Below are 23100 nucleotides of genomic sequence, written 5' to 3' on the forward strand. Positions count from 1 at the left end.
TCGATGAGAAGGTTGAATATATTAGCTTGATGCTTTTATATCAGATTGATTTCTACATTGATGCAGGTGTGTTAGTGAGTCAGATTTTATTAATGAGATGATCAATATTATAGGTAGTAGCTGGAGCCGATAATCACCAAGCTCTTAATAAATGAAGAATTTAAAATTAGTCGCAACAAATCATACATGAAGCTTTTATCAAATAACACATTAATCTATTGATTTTGTGAGTCTCCTCGTGTCTAGCGTCATACCGTACTAATGCTCATTCACCGAATATAAATCACATAATTCAAAAGTGAAAATTGATTTATATTTCTTTGAAACAATCCAAATTCAACGGAACAAAGTGAGAGAGTGGTTTCTAAACACAAATACTATTTAGCTACACGTGAACAAATCAATGCTTGCAATCATTGCAGAACTTGATCTTACATTGAGTATTTTCAAGCAATTTTAGTTGGTTTCAAAGTTTTTTTGCTCATGGTGATGCTCAATGTAGATTTTGACCGGGAAGCAATTTTTGCACTAATAAATCAAATTAAATGAAGTTGGCTCTTCAAAAGGTCACACTTATACGGGCCGCGAACATGAGCAATTCACTTTTAATCAGGTGACTACATCTGTATTTTTACAGGAACGGTAAGATACAGATATTAAAAGCTTGGCATCAGCTGATTAAAAGTGAATTGCTCATGTTCGCGGCGCGTATATCTGTACGCACCTTTACAACGGGAGTAGCATTATGAATATTTACATCTCATCTAAGCGATGACAGTTTATCATCACTACAACGAAGCAAATTGTTGCTCTGTCAACCTCAGAAAAATATCATTGTAGTACATTTAATATCACGAGATATTTTATCTGATTTGATGAATTTTATCTCATAAAATTGGCACTGAACTTATACAAAAAAGTTGTAGTTTTTATTAATTGAAAAATACAGTACATAGTTTCCATCGAAATCAGTGGGGGGGGGGGTAACGAACTGGAGTTATTGGAGATAATAGAACTACAAATGAGAAAAAAATGAAAATTTGGTTGTATTTCACAGAAACCTAATACCACTGCAAACACGCCTTCGAAAGGATGATGCTAAACCTAAACGCTTGAGAATTGTTAGGATATATCTTTTAACAGTTGGATTATAACTGTCAAAAGTACTCAGCAAAGTTTGCAGTCGCCTGGCAAAGCATGCTAAGTCCCCTTTGTTCTTGGGTCTTGGAGAATAAGCAGTGTCACACTTACCGCAAAGTATTTGACAAGTATGATTTAGCTTTCTGGCTTTCATGCATCAGATACGTGCTTTCAAGTTTTGATTAATGAGATAATAGTAATAGTACTTTGTAAGCTGTGGCTATTACTCAAAATCTGAATCTCATATCCTTAGCTGTTTTTCATTATCCCCCTAGCAAAAGAAGATAGAGAATTGGGATCCTTCAAACAAATTGTAAATTTGATTAATTAAACTGTAACTCAAGTTATTTGCCAAGAGAAGTGGCAATCTGATTCCATTCCAATTCCTAAAACGATTAATTGAATTTATTCTGCAATATTAATAACCCAATCATTTACTTGAGAAGTGCTGACTTCTTAGAAATAAGAAGAGCCAAACTAACTTTTAAAAGGAAACAATGAATTGGGTTATTGGATAGCATTGAAAGTCAGTAGCCAAACAATTCTATGAAATTTGTAGAAAAAAATAATACTGGAAGAAGAATAATGCATCTTATCTCTCGGTAAAGATTACCTCATTTTCATTCATTAAGGATAACTTTACTTTGATACTCTATTAATGATTTTGTTCTTATGATGAGATTGTGATATTTGAGACTGAAATAAGTGTCCAGTTTCAGCATTGAAAAACCAAGATAAATGAACTACTCTAGTATAAGTAGAATATACACCAAGCCCACGTACTTGCAAAGTCATAAAAGCTATGTTAACAACTCTTTACTGCCAGCAGATGCAGACTTGATTATCTCAGCTCAAACTTCTCCAGTTACTGGAGGCTAATAAATAACTTTACAATAAGAGCACTTCACTACCCAATGTTATCTTTCAGATTTGAACCAATGAATGCGGTCTGATTTGATTTAAAGTGAGATTGGAATTGGAACCTATCTTCTACCTTCCTCCAAACCTCTCTCCGGAGCGTTGTATAATCTATTCCATTTTGAAAATTGGTGATGTTAGAGGATTTGGGTCATAATTTAATTGAATGACATAATAACTACTCAGGTGTGAGTTATACCCTTATAAGGATAAAATTGAAGTTGGTACTCCTTATATTGATTCTAATCCACGAAATATCCAAATCAATATGCCAAATATAATCTTAGTTCATTAGTGGAAAGCTTATAATATAAAAATATTCAATAGCTGAATAAATATGATAACTATAAAAGGCATGTACATGGTACCATGTGTGTCATATAAGTACATAGGGAGAATCATTCCAATCTTGATTTAATATGAATCAATATTTTATTATTCTATGTTATTTTATACTCTTATAATTAAAATACCAAGACACATTTATTTTTCAGTGATATTGACAACATCAGGGTCTTATTCTTTCTAATATGGAGGAATACCACAACATCTCTTCCCATATAATCAAACGTTCATAATAGACTACTTGGATTATGTTAATTGATTACAATGAAAGTTACAGAATAATTCTCATGCACTACCGCTGTATAATTTGTCAACGTTCTGTGGAAGTCAATTCCTGCGACTAGTAGGAAATAAAGACATTCAAATTTAAGGAATCATCTAACAATCATTTTTCCATTATGAAGAATCTAAATACTGTTTACTAGACTACGAAGGTTCAAAGCTAAAAACAGGAATTGACATTTGCCTCGAAGCAACTCTCCCTTCTTCATCAGATGTTATATTAAAAAGACTTTTCCTTGGAAAATTGATAGATTTGAAAAAGCGAAATGGTAACAGTTTTCCTGTGAAACCTTTATGGAAGTGAACGGGAATTTTTTCTAACAGGAATTATGAAATATTCTCATTTTTCCTTCAGAGAAAAAGCTTTCATCAGATTTATTCGATAGCAACACACAGGTTGGTGAGTTTCACGTTATTTTCATCGTGAAGTAGCTCAATGGGTGGAAAATCAATGGACCCCAAAAAAGAAGAAATGGAAATTGGAGAAATATGAGAGAATAACAAGGCGATAATAACCTTGCGGCAAAAATAAACCCTGCCAGTATTATTTTCCACCATGGAAGAGAGAATGAATTGGATCGTTGAAGTAAATTTTATCTGATAATTACGATCAGTCTTGAAAACTGTAGAAGTCTCTAGAGTAGTTATTAGACGAAAGTTATACTGACATAATTTCCTATTCGAATCTTCCAGAGAGTTTCAGAGCAGCTTATGAATAGCTACATGAAAACATGCAATAATAATACGGACAAACCTGATAAAGCTTACTTTTATTAATCACGCTTCAAGACATAATTTCTCATTCTCAATGACTCAATTCCAAGAAATCATATATTTTTCATCTATTTATAAAATAGAATAATTATAGTACCCTTTTTGAAAATAATAAAATAATAGATTAAGAATATAAATTATAACAACTAGTTTCAGTGTTCACACCATCTTTAGGCTATAAAATGAATTTCAAATAAACGTTCTACTAATAAGTTACTGATACGATTTCTTACATTTTTTATATTCATTAATCTATTCATTCTAATTCAGAGATAACTTATTTTTGCATAACAGAAGCCTCTAATCGGAAATTCTATTGTAAATGTATTCATCAGTATGTGACTAAATAAGTTGTAGCTAACATCATCAATATTATCGAAGAGTAGTATATTCGACCAATATATTGATAACTAACACTTTGAGGCGAAAGTTGTCCTTTGAATTAATTATACTCAGATTCAACTAATATAGAGAAGAATCTTATCTGCAGATCTACTTTATCTATCCATTAAACTATGAGCCGTTTATAAAGAAACCCATACATTTTTTTTCACCATGACGAAATGAATTATGAAAATATATTCTTAGTGGGGGACTCGGTTAGATTGTTTGGGAAGCTGCAGGACTGTTAGATGAGCGTAGATCATCTCATATCAATAATTCGAAAATCCAGCAGATGTCCAACATTTTCAAGTTTCTGCCTCAGTATTACTCATTCTTCAATTCGTCAATTATTTGTGCCGTACATCAACTACTGTCTCCGATTCGAGTAAGGATTACTAGACAGAAGAGTGAGTGGAGTGCATGAAACCAACTTCAACACTTGAGAACATCAATTCGCTTTGAGTAGAATACCAGTTGATCCTCAATAGATATTCACACTGAACGTACACGAAGCTGTTAGCCCTTTCGCTTCGCCGTCAGCACTCTTAATGAATCGACAAACTTCTAATAAGCGGACTGCTTCCTCGCTTTTAAACAGTGCTTCAAACCGGAGCTGCTACGCAGAGCCAACCTTTCCATTAGGGTTGTCTCAAAGGGCTCAAAGCAAAAGGGATCACAACTATATTAACGGCACTACTATAACTCAGTTGAGAGTTCGCTCTTGCTCAGTTATTATGAATAGAATCAATCGGAAACCAGTAATAGAAACTTTGCATTGATTAAATTGAAATCGTATATATTTCATTGACATTTATAAAGGTATTGTTTGTAAACAATAAGGGGTATTGTTCAATCACCACTAGAGACTCAATCAATTTAAAACCATTGTTCACAAGTAACACTGAATCACCGAATGACACAACAACTTCATTTACTTACAGCTCATGATTTGAATTAAATACATATTCTGAGCTAGCCATAAGGGCCTAACAATATTGATTTTCTGCATCTTTTCTGGATCCAACAAGAATTGAAAAGCGTTCTGTTTATCAAATTTAGACAGATTTGATGAAATGTTGATTTGAAGACTTTAAATCTAGTGTTTAATTGAAATATAACCTAGAAAAAAGCGTGTTTTCCATTCCGATATTGTGATTGTTCATCCAATGAATGAATAAATCAATAAATAGAAATCATCATTTGTTTCTATAAAAGTGCACATACATCAACAGAATGAAAACGTGTACTCACTCCCGATCTACTTATCAATCTTCGATTCCATAGGAATGGGAACTTTCTTTTTCTTCCTTCATTTCATCAATTCAGTTGGGTGAATTGTCTAATTAAATTATTATTATGTCGATTATGGTTTCAATACATTATTCACGAAGGAGGAGTGATATTAATTTTCATCTACGAGTGATATTAAGTTTGTTTAGCAGAAGTCCAGTCAAACGGATTTTGAAACTAGTTTTGTTTCCCGAAGTTAACTTTTCATCATAGCCTACATGAGACACTGGAAAAGTAATAATCGATCCTAACAATTCAGTTCGTCGTCTTAATCAGTTCTCCAACGAACCTCTCAATCAAAAACAACAACTCAACAGGGTAATTGGATGGGGAAGTTTGTGGTGCATGCATGTCACACTGCGGAGAAAGACAAGCTGATAAGAATGGGAGCATCAAGTGAGATATTAAAAGCTGGAGCAGAGAGACCGATGCATCTGACATGGGTCCACTGGGAGTGTGAGGCGGCATGCGGCATGGGGCATGGGGCATGGACATTGCGCTGCAGGCCACTGCCACACACAACTCGGACTCCAGACCACTTGTCAAATTACCTACACCGAAGACAGATCAGTCGTCCCTCGGCCTTGCCTGCAGTCTGCAGCTCAAGTCCCAATGGCACGCCAATCGTCCCACGTTAATGCCTCAGAGATCACAGCACACTCACCTGCAAATCGTCGCAATCTCGGAATATCATCGATGTTGGAGAGAGAATTAGGTATTTTCTCGTCTGGAAGAATCGCGACTAATCCCACGGGACAGCCTTTATGGCTTCGTTTGCTGAGTCTGCACTATGTGGAAGGACATGATTTATTTGTCTTGATGGATGGGTTGATATCTATTTCAATTACATGTATTTTATTCACAAATAACACATCGATTTATAATGCACTCTTGATATACCGACATGAGAGGACACATATTTATATGGGTTCCGAACCATCGGAAAGCGATTCACTCATGAATGGTTTAAGCGAAGTCGACCCAAGCAGTCACCTATCCAACAAGAATGGCAAACACATGTTTTTATCTTATTTTAGCGATAATATAGCAGAACAACCACAGACCCAACCGCTTATCAATTTTTCCAGATATTCATGGATACAGTTAACTGAATGCAACACCTCAGTCACTCATAACAAAATTAAAGATGAATAATTTAAAGCAAAATTTGAAGCTATGTTGAGTGCATTTTAAGGGAAATCAAAATCAGATAAAATCAACAGAATTAGAATGAGAATGATATACAGTAGTTTTATATTTACTTAGACAGTCCACTGAATCATAAACTTATCAACTTTGTTTTGATGTAAATAATGGTCACTACTATTCATCCATTCATGTCTGCCAACATGCAAATTTCAATCTCAAAAATTGAAAAATAAGTCGATAGCTGACAGCCTGGATGAATAAGTTTGAATTCAAATGCAAATAAAATTAAAGGTACTTGTTCTCATGTATGAAAAGTTTTATATTTTTGTCATACTATTACTCCAAGTTAACAAGTATTATTGTCTCATTCCTCGAGGAGAATACTACCGATAATTGAGCAATTATCACCAGTGTCACCAGAAATTACTCACCAGTGATAATATGAATAATGTCAGCGAATTCTAATTCTGACCTATCGTTTCCGAATATTGAGATTCAAATTGCAGCAACGTCAAATGAACTTTTAGAACTCTTTGGGTTTGAAGTAACACGCTAATTTGCCAAGTTATTATTCGGAAACAAATAATAGAATATTGGGTAAATGTTGACCCAATGTTGGGTAGATGGTCTGGCACAAGATGACAATACTTGAAATATTGATATACAGTAGTCATTTGGTTCCACTTCTAGAAATTGAAGATCCTGTTCGAATTTAGAAAGATAGGAATGATTATGATCATAAAAGTCAGTGATTGTTATAAGTTTTAGGGCTCATTGAAAATGGAGTAGGCGTACGTCGCTGATGGTGATTGTTAAAATTGTTAACATTGATAATCGCATGTTCGATCGATCGTTTCAAGAAAAGTTTCTAGGGGAAAAACTAGGGAAACCGAGCTGAATTTTTCAACTTTTTTTTGAATAGAATAAAATGAATAAATGTTGTTCGAATGATAGGTTGAAAATTCAATTCATTTCATTCATGAACTTATAAAGTTGGGTGATTGTCATTCTCAATATTCTTATGCTATGTTCTTATAAGTTCCACTCTGGAGTATTAATCATCCACTTTAAAATCTATCAGTAGCACTAATCATCCATTTACAATACAGAACAAATCTAGTATTTCATAGTACTGTTCTCCTTAACTGGAAAGAATATTTTCTTACCGTATAACCCCCTCACATAAGTGTTATCACAGCTGAAATATAATCTGAATACTGATTCACCTTCCTCTCGGAAGGAGAAAGATGGAGAAAATGCCTCAAAAACATAATTCTATTTTCAACTGTAAAGTTGTATCCGTAAATAAAAGAGACTGAAGCATGCAATTTCTGAAACTTACAATGCTCATTAACCTACTGGTGACATGCAAACTTCACCTTAATTTATTCATCCATTCAAGTAGTACTTTTCAACATGCAACTTCATAAATCCACATGAACTACGTCTGAATGAATTATGTATGCGGCTTTGTACTTGATTTTCCGCCATAGCTTCACTAGCAATTTAATGCTTCAACTTGTACTGCAAGTAGTATATTCTAAGAACGACGGTAGAGAAATGTTTCCGTAAATTATTTTCAAATAAGCTCTATTCTGAACTATTCAAGGAGAATCACCAATCCAATAGGATTTCCACATAGGATCCTGATTATGCTACTAATATTTCCTCTATATGGAGTTACTCAAAGCAGTTATTTTACAAATACTAATTTTAATGTTCAATGTAATACATAACTCAGATAAGATGGATAGTAGATAGAAATTAGCTAATGCTTAGCTGAGCTGCAAAGAATCATTGCTATCACTTTTTATTGTGACATTAATAAGACTCTTCTTGTTCAGTGTTAGAAAAGCAAGATGATTTAAAGCTCTACTTTCTGAAACAGGGGATACCAAATGTTATTCTACTTCATGAAAAAATCTTATCATCGAGCGTGAGTGCTGGATCTGATAAAAAATCCAGACAAGTTCTGGTGTTGACGTGGAGAGCGACAGAGGGTTGTAAATGATGCGAGACCACCACAAGGAAGAGTGCGAGCGACTGAGAACAGTCTGCAGACGATGTGCAAGCGACTGAGTAGTCTGCAGACGATGTGCGAGCGACTGAGTACAGTCTGCAGACGATGTGCGAGCGACTGAGTACAGTCTGCAGACGCAGGAGAGAGAGGTGTGTGGAGTGTGGAGTGGACTACTCAGCGCCTGGCTTGCATTTGCTGTCAAACGGCTCAAGATGCCTGCCATCATCACCCACCCTTCATAATGTTATTACTCCTCGAATCCAGAGTTCTGTGTCGTAGTTCTCCACTTAGCTCCGTCCTCGTTTCCGGTTCGGTGACTTTTGTGAGGCCTTCTGCACCTTATCATCTTATTATCGTCACAGGCTTTTAACAGTTTCCATAACTCACTCATAGTGTTCTGAAATCGCAACGTTTCCTTCCCATTCATTGAAATTGTAAATGTCGCTTAGGTGAAGCTCTAACACTTTCAAGTTTTATTCTAATTTTCCCGAAAAACATTCCAAGCTTTTCGTTTTGAGAACACATCTTGATTGACGTTTTCCATAATATTATCATTATCTTATAATTTATTTTGATTTTTAATGTTGTAAAGAAACAATTTCATATTAAATTCTATAATTTTCATTCAGCAACATGAAGACAAGCAACGAATGATACTCAAAGCATGCTAGTTTCGGTATGAAGCATCAATGATGATTTCTGATTTGATATAACTTTATTGAAATTATTTCTGAATACGTGTGTATCGGAAGATCAGCTCAAAAACTTATCCCTTCAAAAATATTATCATCATTACTAATCATAACATTTTCAGGCCACCTATCATTATCAAAAATGTATCATTATCAGAGTAGGCCTATTTCAATAGGACTACTTAGATGTTTAATTATTATGGAATATTTCTAGTACCATCTTTATATTTTTCATATCTATGAGCAATCAAAACTAGTTGTGTTTATATTAAAAATGTGAAGAGAGTGCTAGTAATATTCTATAATCAAGATCGATAAAGCGTCACCAATATACATTTTTCTTTATTAGTGATGAGCTCTCTGCATTTCCGTGAGCTCTCAATGGCTCACAATCACTTGTAGTGAATTTAAAACTGTTTTGAAATTCTAGATGCTCAAATCATAACTGCAAACTTAACATAACCCTGATGATAGTATAATTTAGTAGCAATATTGAACTAATTAGTCTCATGCTAAATGAGTCACTCGCCAATCATCCATTTTCCGATCTATTCCATATAATTATTATTCAATCCGGAATATCAGAATACCAAAATGTTTCCAAGAAACTTAAGAAATATCCGTAATTGGGGAAAAACAACTAGAATAAATATATTTCAAGAATATAATAATATTTTCAAGAATTAGGATGAATTAGATTCATTATCTATACGTGATTGATAATAAATATGACTTATGGGAATTCAAGACAGCCAACAATTATTATTCATAGCATTAAATTTGCTCACCAGGAATGAATGTGGAAAATCGAACTACAAAGCCAATGAATTTCGTTCATTTATTGCCTGCTTTGACAGGATAGCAGCAGCAGCTAGATTAGGAAGTACTTTGAACTGTCAGTACTCTTGAGGAATAACATTGATGCTTCTACTTCAGACAACGCTGACAGATAATGGTGAACCTTACCGACCGAGAGCAAGTGATGCGGGTTGCCTATAGACAGACTTTACGGCGCTCACTGCGGGCGCGAGTGAAACCGTTCTTATGGTTACATCCATTTTATTCTCTTTGTATTCGTTTTCAATGCATGAATTCCAAAAAGAGAGAGAATCGGGAAGTTAGAAAAGGTGGGCGTTTGAATTCGAAAGTAGACGAGTGACAACGCAAGTGATTTCATCGACAGTAGAGAAGAGCCTTTGGGAGTAGTCTCCCGCCCTATACATTCGTATAGCATAGACATTCGCTGGAGTTAAACCAACATTCAATATTCAACCCTTCGCAGTTCACATCAAGTAGGTCCTTTGTGATATTAATATGGTATACTATCCTCACTTACAGTTTATACCAGTAATATATTTGCTACTGGAGATAACCCTTAGTTTCTTTGTAAATTTATTGCAGTAATATTTAAAATAAGTTGATATGACCTTGCTCATTTTAATATATATATGAATTATGGAATACTTGTATATGGAAAATAACATACCAATATATAAAATCCTAGAAATCCCACGAGCTTATGTTATGAATTTGAATCTGGTAGAATCGTTGACTCTTGTCAGTCAGAATAATCTCTGGACTTGATAATAATGATCCAGTTTGACATGGTTATCGTCTTATCGATGTGGATTGCTAGTAGTTTAGTTAAAAATTCATCATCGGTTTCTCATGTCTAGATAAAAAATTAACAGTCTTCAATTACTTGGTAGTAAAATCGAATCACGTAATCGTATTTGATGATAACACAATAAAACATGATTACTTCATGTACAGGTCAAGTCATTTTGAATGGTGAGAATTGTCACATAATGAGTGAATCAGTTAATCCGTGAGTGAATGAGTTAATCCGTGAACACATAATCATTCCAATCAAGCAACTCAAATAAAATATTGATTCTTACCGATGATAGTGTTGAATGAAAATTGAAGAATAACTTAATGATTTTCTACTTCTCCACTAATCAGAAATAGCCACCAAAAGTTGGATTTCATGACATGTAACACGGAAGTTTCACATAAAATTCAAATTGATACGGAGAATTTGAAAATTATGAGAGTGAGCTACGACATATTCTTGAGTAATTTGACGGACTTAACCCGTACATAAAGTAATCACTCCTTATTGTGTTACCATCAAATAGGAGGAAAAGCTTAAAATATGTTCTAATATTATCGATGCTCGAATATCGATGAGAAACAGCTATATTAGTACTGTACTTGAGTTGAATAAGCTAATGTGTTTGAACTGACCAGCACTGCCCGCTGTGCTGATGATGGCTGGAAATGCTGCCATCAGAGTGACAGCTATCTTCCACCTCACAAACATCTCCATCTGCAACAATAAAAAATCAATTATTGGATGATTTCAAGGAGAAACGACTAATGGAGTACAGGTATAAAATAATAATTTGATAACCATTTGAGAAACTATGATGATAATTTAATAAATATTCTATATTAAAAGACTATTTTGCGAAGGCGTATTTGCCATTATGATGATACATAAACTCAAGGGTTTCATCATCAAATCCGAAAGAGTCAAAAATATGGTTCGAAGTAAAATCTCCCTACAAGTTTTCAGAAGCATCGTGTACTGTGAATGGTATATTATTTTAGTGATGGATTCCTTGGTATACATATTGGTTTTTCGGCGAAATTGTCAATGTATGCTGAGATCGATTCACCAGTTCCATCCCTGATTAGATCTCAAAACAATATCCATTCTCAATTTACGCATAAATATGGACGAAGTTGACTAATCTGATATAGAAAGCCATTTGCTAAAGCCCTGTAATGTTGTTTGCTGAAATGCTGTTATTTTAATTATTTGCTCTCCAGACTAAATTCGGATTCATTAATCACTCGATTAAATTCCTTTTTCCGGTGACAATCCCTGCAAATTCTTAAGTGTAGATCAGATGCCTCAAATGTATTCCAATCAAGATGATTAATGAAATTGGGAACTATCAGTTCGGAAATTGGCAGATGGATGACACAGAGAATAGAACATTATATTATATCCACCTATAAGTGGTGTAGGATCGATTTTGAAATACCTTTAGTAGTCATTCTCACTCTACATGGGGTTCGTGATTGGTATCCCATTAAAAGTGCACGCAGTAGCAGAATATATTGGAGTATTTTACAGTTCAATAAATAATTGAAGTCTAAACAAGCGTTCTGCTATTTGCCAAAATTGGTTGAGCTTCAATCAACCGAGCTGAATTTGATTGAGCAACAATCCAATTGATTCGATCTCTATAACATATAATTGAAGTTTGTTTATTTATTCACAACGATCATTTTATCCATGTTTGGATAATGATTGTGTATTTATGTGCAACATTGTATTAAAATACTAGTGAAACATACTTATGGGATCGTCATTATATCCCCACAATGTAGGCTTCATTGAAATAAATATTAATTTGTTGCTCATATTAATGGATGAATTGAATGAATGAAATATTCTTAATAATTCATGTAGAGGAAAAGTAGTGCAAGATCCTGATATTTATTGAAGGTAACATTCAATAATGATTATCCACTGATTGCCCTCAATTAAATCATTTCAAGCAAAAATATAATTTGATATCGAATATTAAATATATGAAAGGAAAAAATTACACTGATTCTGATTCATTGAACCACAGTAGAGGTTATGAGAAATTTTATTCAAAAGATAATTTGCAGAAATTTCTCATGCAGTAAAGTGTTTGCTACTCTACAGATTTAATTACTCTTCATTTAACTCTACAGATTATCTCCACCATTCAAACAATAGTAGCGTTATTCCTTGATACAGAATACATGATTGTATTTCATCAATTTATAGGATATACAATATTTCAATAAATAATATGAACAATATTTTTATATATCCATTTGAATGATGATACGAATGAGTAATGGAATCACTAGGTGTTATGAAGTTATATATGTTATATACAATTATATCATCTACTTGGAGAAGAATATGGCAACAATGATGAGATTTTTGAAAACAATTTTTTTAGGTCGGAGCGCTACTCTGGGAATGATGGAAAGAATTTGCACTCAAGTAGAAATGGATAGATGAGAAGAGACCTCTCGAGTTAAATATAGCAGGCCCTGGATACGTCTTTTCTTATTATCATTTCGGGTCAAGACTCTTGTTCCAGCTGGTAGAAGCAGCTCCTTGCAGTGGCTGTTGTGTCTGGAAACCTAACAACATCTAATTAGGTGCAGCTCTCACTACCCTGTGATGTCTCCTCGTCTCCCTCGGGCCTTTCCCGAATGAGGGTGATGTCACAGACGGAAGGAGGAAGATGGAGAAATGGAGAGACGCTTTGAGCGACAGAGAGGATGAACGAGCAGCATTGTCCGTTGCTACTCGATGTTCTTTTTGAAGCACGCTATCACTCTCCATTACGCTGCTGCAAAGGCAGAAATCAAAATTTCCCATTTCATCCGGCCCACCAATAACGAGTGGCTGCCCCGCTATACTCCATTACTGTTATTAGAGGAAACTAATTACGGAACTGAACTGAAGATCCATTCCTCTTTTTCGAATAGATGCTTTCCAGTGCCCTCTTTCAAAAATATTTTTGGGGCCTTCACTTTTCCACTACTATGTCAAATCAAGTCCTATTCGAGAGCTACTAAGAGTTTAAGAACTTGAAACAGTCAAACACACTTTATTACTACTTTTTCCAATGGGAGTTTCAGTTGAATGCCTGATTCTCTCTGTATTATAAACTTATTTTCCATCTGATTCAATGAATAATTGTTGAACAAAATTTGAGTAGTTTCAGACTTGAAAAATAATTTTATTCTGAAATTGATAATTTATCACATCTTTGGAAGTTATTATAATTGTGAATTCTTGAAAGCACAATACAATATTATAGAATAAAGAGGTCTATTCAATCCTGTGAATATACGTCGGTACATTGCGACGTATGTATATAATATTGTGGACGATAGAGGTAAGGTTATAGTTTTACTTTCAAATTTCTCTAGGCAAAAATATTAGATATCTATTCCTACACTGTGGAATCATTAAAAATAAAAGAGGATATGCTCTGGTTTGCCATAATTGATGAATCTGCAATTTTTTAGTGTACCGGTATGTGATGATGCTATAAATAGCTTATATGATGATGCTATAAATCCTGAATAATTCATTCTGTTTGTTATATTATTTATTGTGTTGATGTTATTAATTGTGCGTCTGTGATTACTAATTTTTTCCAATGCTCTGTTTTGATAATTGTTGAAATTAAGTATTTATTATTGATGTTCGTGTGCAACTCTTTGTATAGAGCTTGGCCCTTATGACAAATGAAGATTTCTATTTCATTCAATCCTGTGAGCTATAGAAACTCAATACAAGTTTAGTTAACTTTCATCCAGGGAGGGGAAAACTTTCCTTGATATTGTTTATTCCATTCAAGAGGAAGTTCCGACTATTTAGTGGAATGTGAATTGATCAAAATATAGTGAAACTATTTGAAATGAACCTACGTGATGGAATGAACTGGAAATGTGTTTAACCAATTTTCTAGACCTTAGTATTGTATTTTATGGATTCGGAATGGTGTGCGATGATGTATGATTTCAAAACTTTCAGCTCCAACAGCAGCGGATAGAGCTTTGATCAAGAATGCAGACAAACTGGAAGCACTCAGGTCGCTGGCTCTTGATCAGAGCATTCAATAACCCGACGAAATCCCTGCTATTTGTCGAGAAATTCCAGTCTCAAATCGAAAAATACAAAATTAATTTTCAATTCTGTGCCTCCTTTTCCATCCAATAATGTAATTTAAAGCGAAAATCAGATATCCATGGTATGACACCACCAATCAACTGAGTTAAGTCTAAATCTACATCATCACTGATCATTTTGAAAAATTTTCTCTCATCACATCCTCCCTCACTTGATACTCATGTTATTTTGGTGAAAGATCTCTGTATAGAGCATATTTTGCAAAGTTAATCCATGAATTTGTATTCCTCATCGTGTTGAAACCCAATCTTTGTGGGTATAACGATAATCAATCAAGATATGAAATGTGAACTATTTTCCAATTTATTTATCCCAAGATAAAGATTCAATGAAACCAGTATTCATAGGCCCTATATTTTAATCCCTCTAGATATCATATAACGCAAAATAGTATGACTAACAGCATGGAAAATTTATCAATATATAAATGATTTACATGATTGAGATTCATCAAAAATGAATCATTCCTAGAATATGAATTTTATACTATTGATAATAATAAATGAAAAATTGATCAATAGATAAATTATTTACAAGAATACGATTCATCAAAAATGAATCATTCTTAGAATATGAGTTTAATACTATTGGTGTCTCAGTTCAAATCAACATTATATATGTTTTATTGCTTCCTATTCATTTCAAAGTATTATTGTTTTATAAAACAAATTATGAATAAATTAGAATGTTATTAGTAATGGGCGATAAATGTTGTTGCCATGATAATCAGGTTCTCAATTTTCTCAGTTATGTCTTGTACAAAAAATTTCAATAGAATAAAATATGGCAAAGGGTTATTTACTTATCTTTAACGTCTGTAATTATCAGAAACCATAAAATTTGAATTGGATTTCCATAATTTTGTATGACTCCCTCAATTTAGTTTTTAAAATGATGAGTCAAAAGTTAATGGAATTGAATAGTATGAGAAGATAGATGCATTTTTCTACTTGTAACAATCACTGTAGCAATTCATGATAGGAAAGTTATGAAAAAGTGTAGCGTGCGACGATAACAGCTGAATTTCATTCAGAGTACGAAGATGAGAATGATAATAGCAATCACCATCTCCAGCTCTACTCTGTAGCTGGCTATAATCGTTTCAAAACTTTTGTACAACTTCACAAATTATATAGAGCCTACCTGGATAACTTGAACCGAGGGATCAGCGACGTTCAACTTCTCAGCACATTCAGTTTTCTTCACCAACTTGAAACTTTCCCAGCATATTATATTATAATGACTCCTATTGACACACACCATCATGAGAATCAAATTGCTGAAGAAATTGAAAAAACACATTGGCTCCCTGAAAAATGTTTATTATTGTTTCTTTTTTCTTTCTTCTTGGAGAATATTGGCTTAATGGATCACTGATCTCTAATGCCAAATAACAATTTTATATTATTCATTCTCTCAATTTAATAATATTCTTAACTAGCCGTCAGGCTCGCTTCGCTCGCCATATCCGGCTAGCCATGGGGCTCCGCCCCCTGGACCCCCGACTGGATCGTCCAAAAATGAGATCAGCGGGCTCGCTTCGCTCGCCTGCATGTAGACCTCAGCGGAACCTCTGTACCGAATTCTGGACCCCCGACTGGATTGTCCAAAAATGAGATCAGCGGACTCGCTTCGCTCGCCTGCATGTAGACCTCAGCGGAACCTCTGTACCGAATTTGAACGTATTATGTCAATTTGATCTCGAAAAACACCTGTTACTATATCGGCGTATCTTTGGCGAACAAAATTCTTCCACCTCAGCTAAACCTATGTACGGTATTGAATTTTTCAAAATATATCTCCATCAATTATTGAAAAAGGTGAGGAAACGCAGAAAAGCTGAGAAAACGCTAATATTGGGCATATCTTTGGCGTTATTTCAAATTCCTTCAAACACAACATTATTGCACCCCAGCTGAGCTTCTGTAGTAAATTTGAACATTTTCTGTTCATTTGTTCTGGATAAAACTGAGAAAACGCAGATTTTGGGCGTATCTTTGGAAATTTTTCCAAATCCGTTCTTATTGCGCTTCAAAAGGGCCAACTGAACACACCTACCAAATTTGAAATGTTATGTCATATTTTTATCATATGTTAGAACGATCCAGTCGGGGGTCCAGACTAAACGTCTGGCTAAACGGATATGGCGAGCGAAGCGAGCCTGACGGCTGGTAATATATTCCCAGGAATTATAGCTCTGATTGAAGTAGCAGTACCAGTAGCAGTAGAGATTCCAATGTAATTTTAGTGTTATTGTTTCATAATATTATGTGATTTTCAGTCATTCTCAGAGTATTTTTATTGTATTATTTCAGTATTCACTTCACCAGTCGTTTAAAGAAAATGACGTTGAGAAATGATGAGTTTTGGTGATAAATACCTAAAGGCTGTAGTCATTGAAGATAGTAACATTTTCGAGTTTGATTCAAGTGTCATTTGAAGAGGCTGGAATTTTCGAATTTAGTTTTAATGTTATTGTTTCATATTTTGTTATTCTCAGAGCATTATAATTTCATTTCAGTACTTAATTTTCCAGTCCTTCGATAATGCCGTACCTACTTATTAGACACCTGTGATTCTCTATACTTTTTATATATTATCATAATATCACTCATATTTTGTTATTGAATGTCAATAATAATCTATAAAATACATGGAACAATTTAATAAATTGTTACTATTCATAACTGATCACTCTCAGAATAGCTTATCTCCAGAAAATGATACATTTTTGGAAATTGATTACGGTCACAATAGCGTAACTAGAACAAGGTATTTAATTTTTAATTTTATTTAATTGAATTTTCAATAATTCATCGGAATGAATGCACTGGTAGAAGCACAAGATTCATACAACATTGATATGTGAATTCCAGGTATTTGAAATTAATACAGACCTCAGAAATAGTGAGGGAGTGTGAACTCATAGTTGTTTTTTGCTCTCCTGAAAAGTTGGGTTTTTGTAGATACGCTACTATGACTTTTAACCCTCGAATAGCTCTGATTGAAGTAGCAGTACCCAATCAATTTTTCCGCGATAAATCAGGACCTCCTAAATAGGTATTTAGGAGGTACTGGATAAATTGGTATTTAGGAGGTCCTGGATAAATGCATTTCAATCTTCAACTTGGTGCCAACCTAAAAAAGTCAACTCAACTTAATGCCAACCTGACAAAATTTTTAATTTAGTTACCTAAACAACTGTTTCGAAGAAGTACTCTCTCTAGATTATAGTTAGTTCTATATTAACATATGGTATGGACATTTCAATTATTATAATTTTAAGATATTGGAATAAGAAGAATATACATGCTAAAAGACGAACTTTAAACCCTTAAAAACATCTTAGAGTTAAAATATCGCCAAAAGATTTCTTAGTGCGCCTCTAAAGGGCCAACTGAACATATCTACCAAATTTGAACGTTTTTGGTCCGGTAGATTTTTAGTTCTGCGAGTGAGTGAGTGAGTCAGTCAGACAGTGAGTGAGTGCCATTTCGCTTTTATATATTATATATAGAAGAAGATAGTTGTTGAGTAAGTTATTTTTCGATTCTAAATAATGTGAAGATGGATAAATAATTGGCAGATCAATTTCTCAAATACTATTCATCAACGCACTCTGACAATTTCAAATCACTGATTTCATCTCCCTCATTGATTACTCGTGAATTAATATCACAATAGTTATTGTTGACAGAGTATTCTCACAGTCACCATTCAGCTCCCAGTTGAAGACTTTTCTCGATTGATAACTCGGTTACTTCCAATGGTGAAAAATATACCATTATAAGATCAATAATATAATTTACATTGAATATTAATTAATATTAATGATCAATCAAGTTTAATAACAGACTATTAACAAAACTAAAAAACTTGATCTGACATTCAAAAAGGTGATGCAAATGAAAGATGCAAAAGCTTAGATTCCATTGTTGAAAAAAGTGATGAGGTGGGATAATGATAGAGTCTTTTTGTGAAGGATTGCTCCAAATCAATACAATTCATTATGCTACTGCAGGAAATTATTTTAACAAAACCATAAATAGAATCAAAATCATTTTTTTGCCAATTATGAGAATAACAATATTAAATAAAACAAATACTTCATACTTATACAGAATAAAAATAAAATTTAAACTTAAATTTCTAATTGGCGTTGCCAGCAAAACCTAAGTTTGTGTGCTAGCAACGAGTACAAAAAGATGTCATTTAAATTTAACATAAACATAAAAGATGATTAAACATTTTATTTAAATAGTAGTAATAATAAATACATAGTTAATAATAATTGTAGTAATATAATATCTGAAAAAAATGTAATTTGGAGGAAATAATATCAAAGAAACAGTTTTTTTTTTTAAAGTAGATTCTAACTGTACATGAGGTGAAAAACATTGTTACTTCTGATCCATCTCTCTATATTTTAAATGGCTGATTTATTAAATCAATCTGAAATTAATTGGTCTAGCAAAATATTTATCAATTTATTACCCATTTATATGAACTGTCTGCGGTATACTGTTAAATTTGTTCTAGGAATGCGGTAATGAGATAATGAACTGAAATTATACGACGGAATGTTAGTTTCAAAGAGATTTTTATACTTATGAACGGCTAGAATTAAATTTTTCACGTAAAGTTGTCTCACTGTTAAAACTGGGAACTCTGCAAAATTGCTATGGCTGGGATATCGTCTTGGTCTTCCAAGGGCTGCTTTTAAAATATATCTTTGAATTAAGGAGATTTTATTATAATGGATGTCGAACGCTCCACCCCATACCCTAATACCATATTGCAATATGGAGTGGGCATATGCTGAATAAGCCATCTTTATTATAGCTGGGTTATTGAGTTCATTTAATCTATGGAATTTGTGAATTATGTGTTTCATTTTCTTACACATGTTATTTATATGTGCATTCCATTTAAGATGTGAGTCTACAAAGACTCCTAGATATTTAGTTTTTTTTACGTTTTTTAATGAGTGACAATCACAATCTCCATCACCAGTCCGCAATCTTTCCCGTTCAAAACAGATTGAAGAGTGTATTCTGATACCAGTATTCAGAATATATCTGGGTAGAGAGCTCACTGCTGGTGAGAATACCATATTAACACTCTTATTGACATTCAGCGTAAGAATGTATTAGTCAAGCTATGATTTAACAAGTGTGAGACCAGACTCTGCCAAGCGCTTTGCTTCATCCCAGCTTGAACCAGTGAAGACCAATGCCGTGTCATCAGCAAAAGAGATCGAGTGACAACCAGCTAGATCAAGTCTCAATAGGTCATTGATATAGAGAGAGAGAGAAATGTGTCAAATAATTTATTTTCACGTTGTATCAATTGGTTGGTTCTTGGAAAAAATACCAATCTATGAAAAGGAGTTTTGGACTGTTAATTAATTGTATCTAGGAAGTTGATTGTGAATGGTCCACTACACACTGGAAGTAAAATTGATCGACTCTTTCTGGGTTCTAGAAAAACGTGACAATGAGCTGAATGGCGATGCTATTAATATCAATGAGAATTCGAAAACAATCTTGTTTCACACCTTGAATACAATAGCAGAGGCAGGTTACAATAACAATGTAGTGATCAACCGCTCGCTGAAAGGAGGAAAGTAGATTGGAGAATCCGGAAATTAAGTTCATAACGAAGTAAGTCTCTTCAGCTTTGCAGCATTTATTTTGCTCGCAACACCAACTTCATATTGAACACCACTTCTTGATACCTCCACCGAGAAAAGTAATACCGCTCTCAAGTTTATTTCCCAGAAATGGTCTCCCACTAAACTTGATAACCCAAACATTTGTGACGTGTGGAAATAAACGCTGGGAGAACTTGGCAAATAAGCTAACTTTGAATGGGTTTGGAAATTGCTCAGTTCTAATTCAATAAAAAGATCATTAAATGTGAAGCAGGTGTGTCCTGTTGGAAAAGACATTTGAAGGTTTCACCAGATTGCCACCTATTAAACGTAGGTAGACTCGAGCCTTGATTCAATGCAGGCGCTGGTAATCTTGCAGAAGGACAGAACAGAAGGTTCAGCTACTAGAAAACAATCAAGACCGATTATAATTTCCAATGGCCTGCATTGACCGCAATAGTCAGCCACTTCAATGCAAAAGAAATTGTTAGCACAAGGGAATTAAAAACTCCTCTAGTCTATTAAAAATTAATAAAAAGAGACAGAATGAGCTAAATTTGAATGGACTAACTTTGTTTATCAATGCCAAAATTTATTCCAATTACCAAATGCACTTCGAAATTGATAAATATTTGGAAATGAATAGCATGATAATTGATCAAAAAGTTTATTAAAACAAATGATAACAATGATTGTAATAAGTTGATGGTATTTTCCAATCTAACTCGTTGCAGTGTTTCCCTCAAATAATTCAAAGCGTTCACGAGAGTGTTGACTAGGCCGGCAGCAATGATGATAGTCATAATTTTCCTCACTTTTAAAAATAATATCTCATGGAATTATCAAAGTAATCAAACAATCTGAGGGATACTTTTGAAATCATAAGTTGGAAAATACAGCGCTATACTTTTCGTACATATACCATAGAATACCAACTATTATAGAAAAAATTGATGCTTGCTTCAAACCAGAAAGAATTGCCAAATGACAATAATAATTGTTAAGGAGCCTTTTGATAATTCCAGAAGTTTTAATATGAAATGCATATTCATTAACTTGCTCATGATACATGACGTATCATGTTGGCAGTGAATATTCAATTGAAGACATTTTCAAGGCTGTTGTAGGCCTACTAGTTTTTCAGATTAGAGGACGTTCCAAGTTCAATGTCAAGAACACACGCTAGTTGAACTGCTTTAGCATTTTCCTAAGGTCATGATTATCTCTACATCATTACGGATGGAAATGAAAAGACCAGTAATTTTCTAATGAATGACTTGGATCGGTATAGTAGAAAAAACAAACTATCAATTCAGTCGTAATTGCCAACATTGCATTGAGAATCCTACCTTCTGGAAAAGGAGAGAAGAGGACTCGATACAAGCAGTGAATTTATCTATTGCACATGTTAATCGAGAATAAATAGGCTACTTTTGTGATCCACTCATTCATATTCTGGCATATGTCCAGGATGCGTTCAATAGTATTGTCACGCTTGTTGAGGTGTAATTGGCGGTGCTTCAGCAGATAATTAGTTGCCATCGATCTGTATCCTAGCTTGCATACAACCGATTATCCTCGTCTATTCAATAATTAATATTGGTAACGAGTAGTCCTCCGAACAGTAGACCTCGCTCATGAATACAACTTTCAATCTAATGAGAAGGGCCAGTACAGTAAATACAGTATGTTGTGTAGATTTAGCCATGTAATCTATTATTTTTCATGGAAAGTGGGTTTCATCAGGACCTCCTAAATACTAAATATTTAGGAGGTCCTGATTCAATGTCATGGCTTGTTATGCCTATGCAGAATGTTAATGCTCACAAACCAGTTTCCGATCTCATACCAAAAGGAAAACAAAAAATTGACACTTTAGAGCGACACAAAAATGCACAAAAAATGAAAACAATACAATAATTATTGTACATGATAAACTGAAAATTCAGTTGAAAAATAACTAGAATAATAGCTGATAGTTATGAATAAAAGAAGTTGGAGATTGAAGAAATTCTTATGATTTTGAATATTGTCTACAACTAAAATAGTTTGTTGATTTTTTAGCTGATTAATTTTTATGATGATAAAAATAGTCCACAACTATAATAGTTGACTTATCTGTAACATACAAATAATAGTTATTTATGTATTGAGAGCGTGAAACTTGACTTTATCGCTGGAATCACATACAAATTTTTTTCAACAACTGCAGTATTGGACTCCAATACAATAGAGTTTTTTTTTTAATAATTTATTCATTAATTAGATAAATCAATTTAACAATAAAAAATAGTAATAATCATAATTCTAATATTATCATAATAATTTATTTTATAATGATTCATATTATTAGAATAAGATAAAATAAAGTATCATTTGCAAAATAATCTGGTCCAGGGGTGCCCAGCCCCCCCAAGGGCAATGGCGCATGCCCCCCCCTCCAATCCAAGAGTAATGCCCCCCCCAATCCAGTATTTTTATGTCCTTCAGCGAGTTTCCCCAGGGATGAGACCTAGTGCAATCGAATTTTTATATTATAAACCTACTATGTTCTGAATTTCGTGAGAATCGTTAAAGCCATTTTTGAGATCCGGTGGAATACAAACATCTAAACATTTAAACATCAAAACATGTAAACATCTAAACAGAAATTGCTCGTTTAATATTATAGGATTTAGAATACCTA

The 23100-nt window shown here is 33.8% G+C and overlaps 1 protein-coding gene across 1 annotated transcript in view; it reads right to left on the reverse strand.

The window, feature by feature from the left end:
- LOC111044522 (Ig-like and fibronectin type-III domain-containing protein 2) overlaps positions 1-23100 on the reverse strand; it is a 325827-nt gene that overhangs the window by 110088 nt on the left and 192639 nt on the right. Inside the window, exon 6 of the mRNA XM_039423891.1 lies at positions 11245-11326. Within this exon, the coding sequence (XP_039279825.1) occupies positions 11245-11326 (82 nt within the window). The remainder of the gene's footprint in view (positions 1-11244; positions 11327-23100) is intronic.

This window comes from Nilaparvata lugens, chromosome 1 (assembly GCF_014356525.2).
Source record: "Nilaparvata lugens isolate BPH chromosome 1, ASM1435652v1, whole genome shotgun sequence".
NCBI classification, from domain to species: domain Eukaryota; kingdom Metazoa; phylum Arthropoda; class Insecta; order Hemiptera; family Delphacidae; genus Nilaparvata; species Nilaparvata lugens.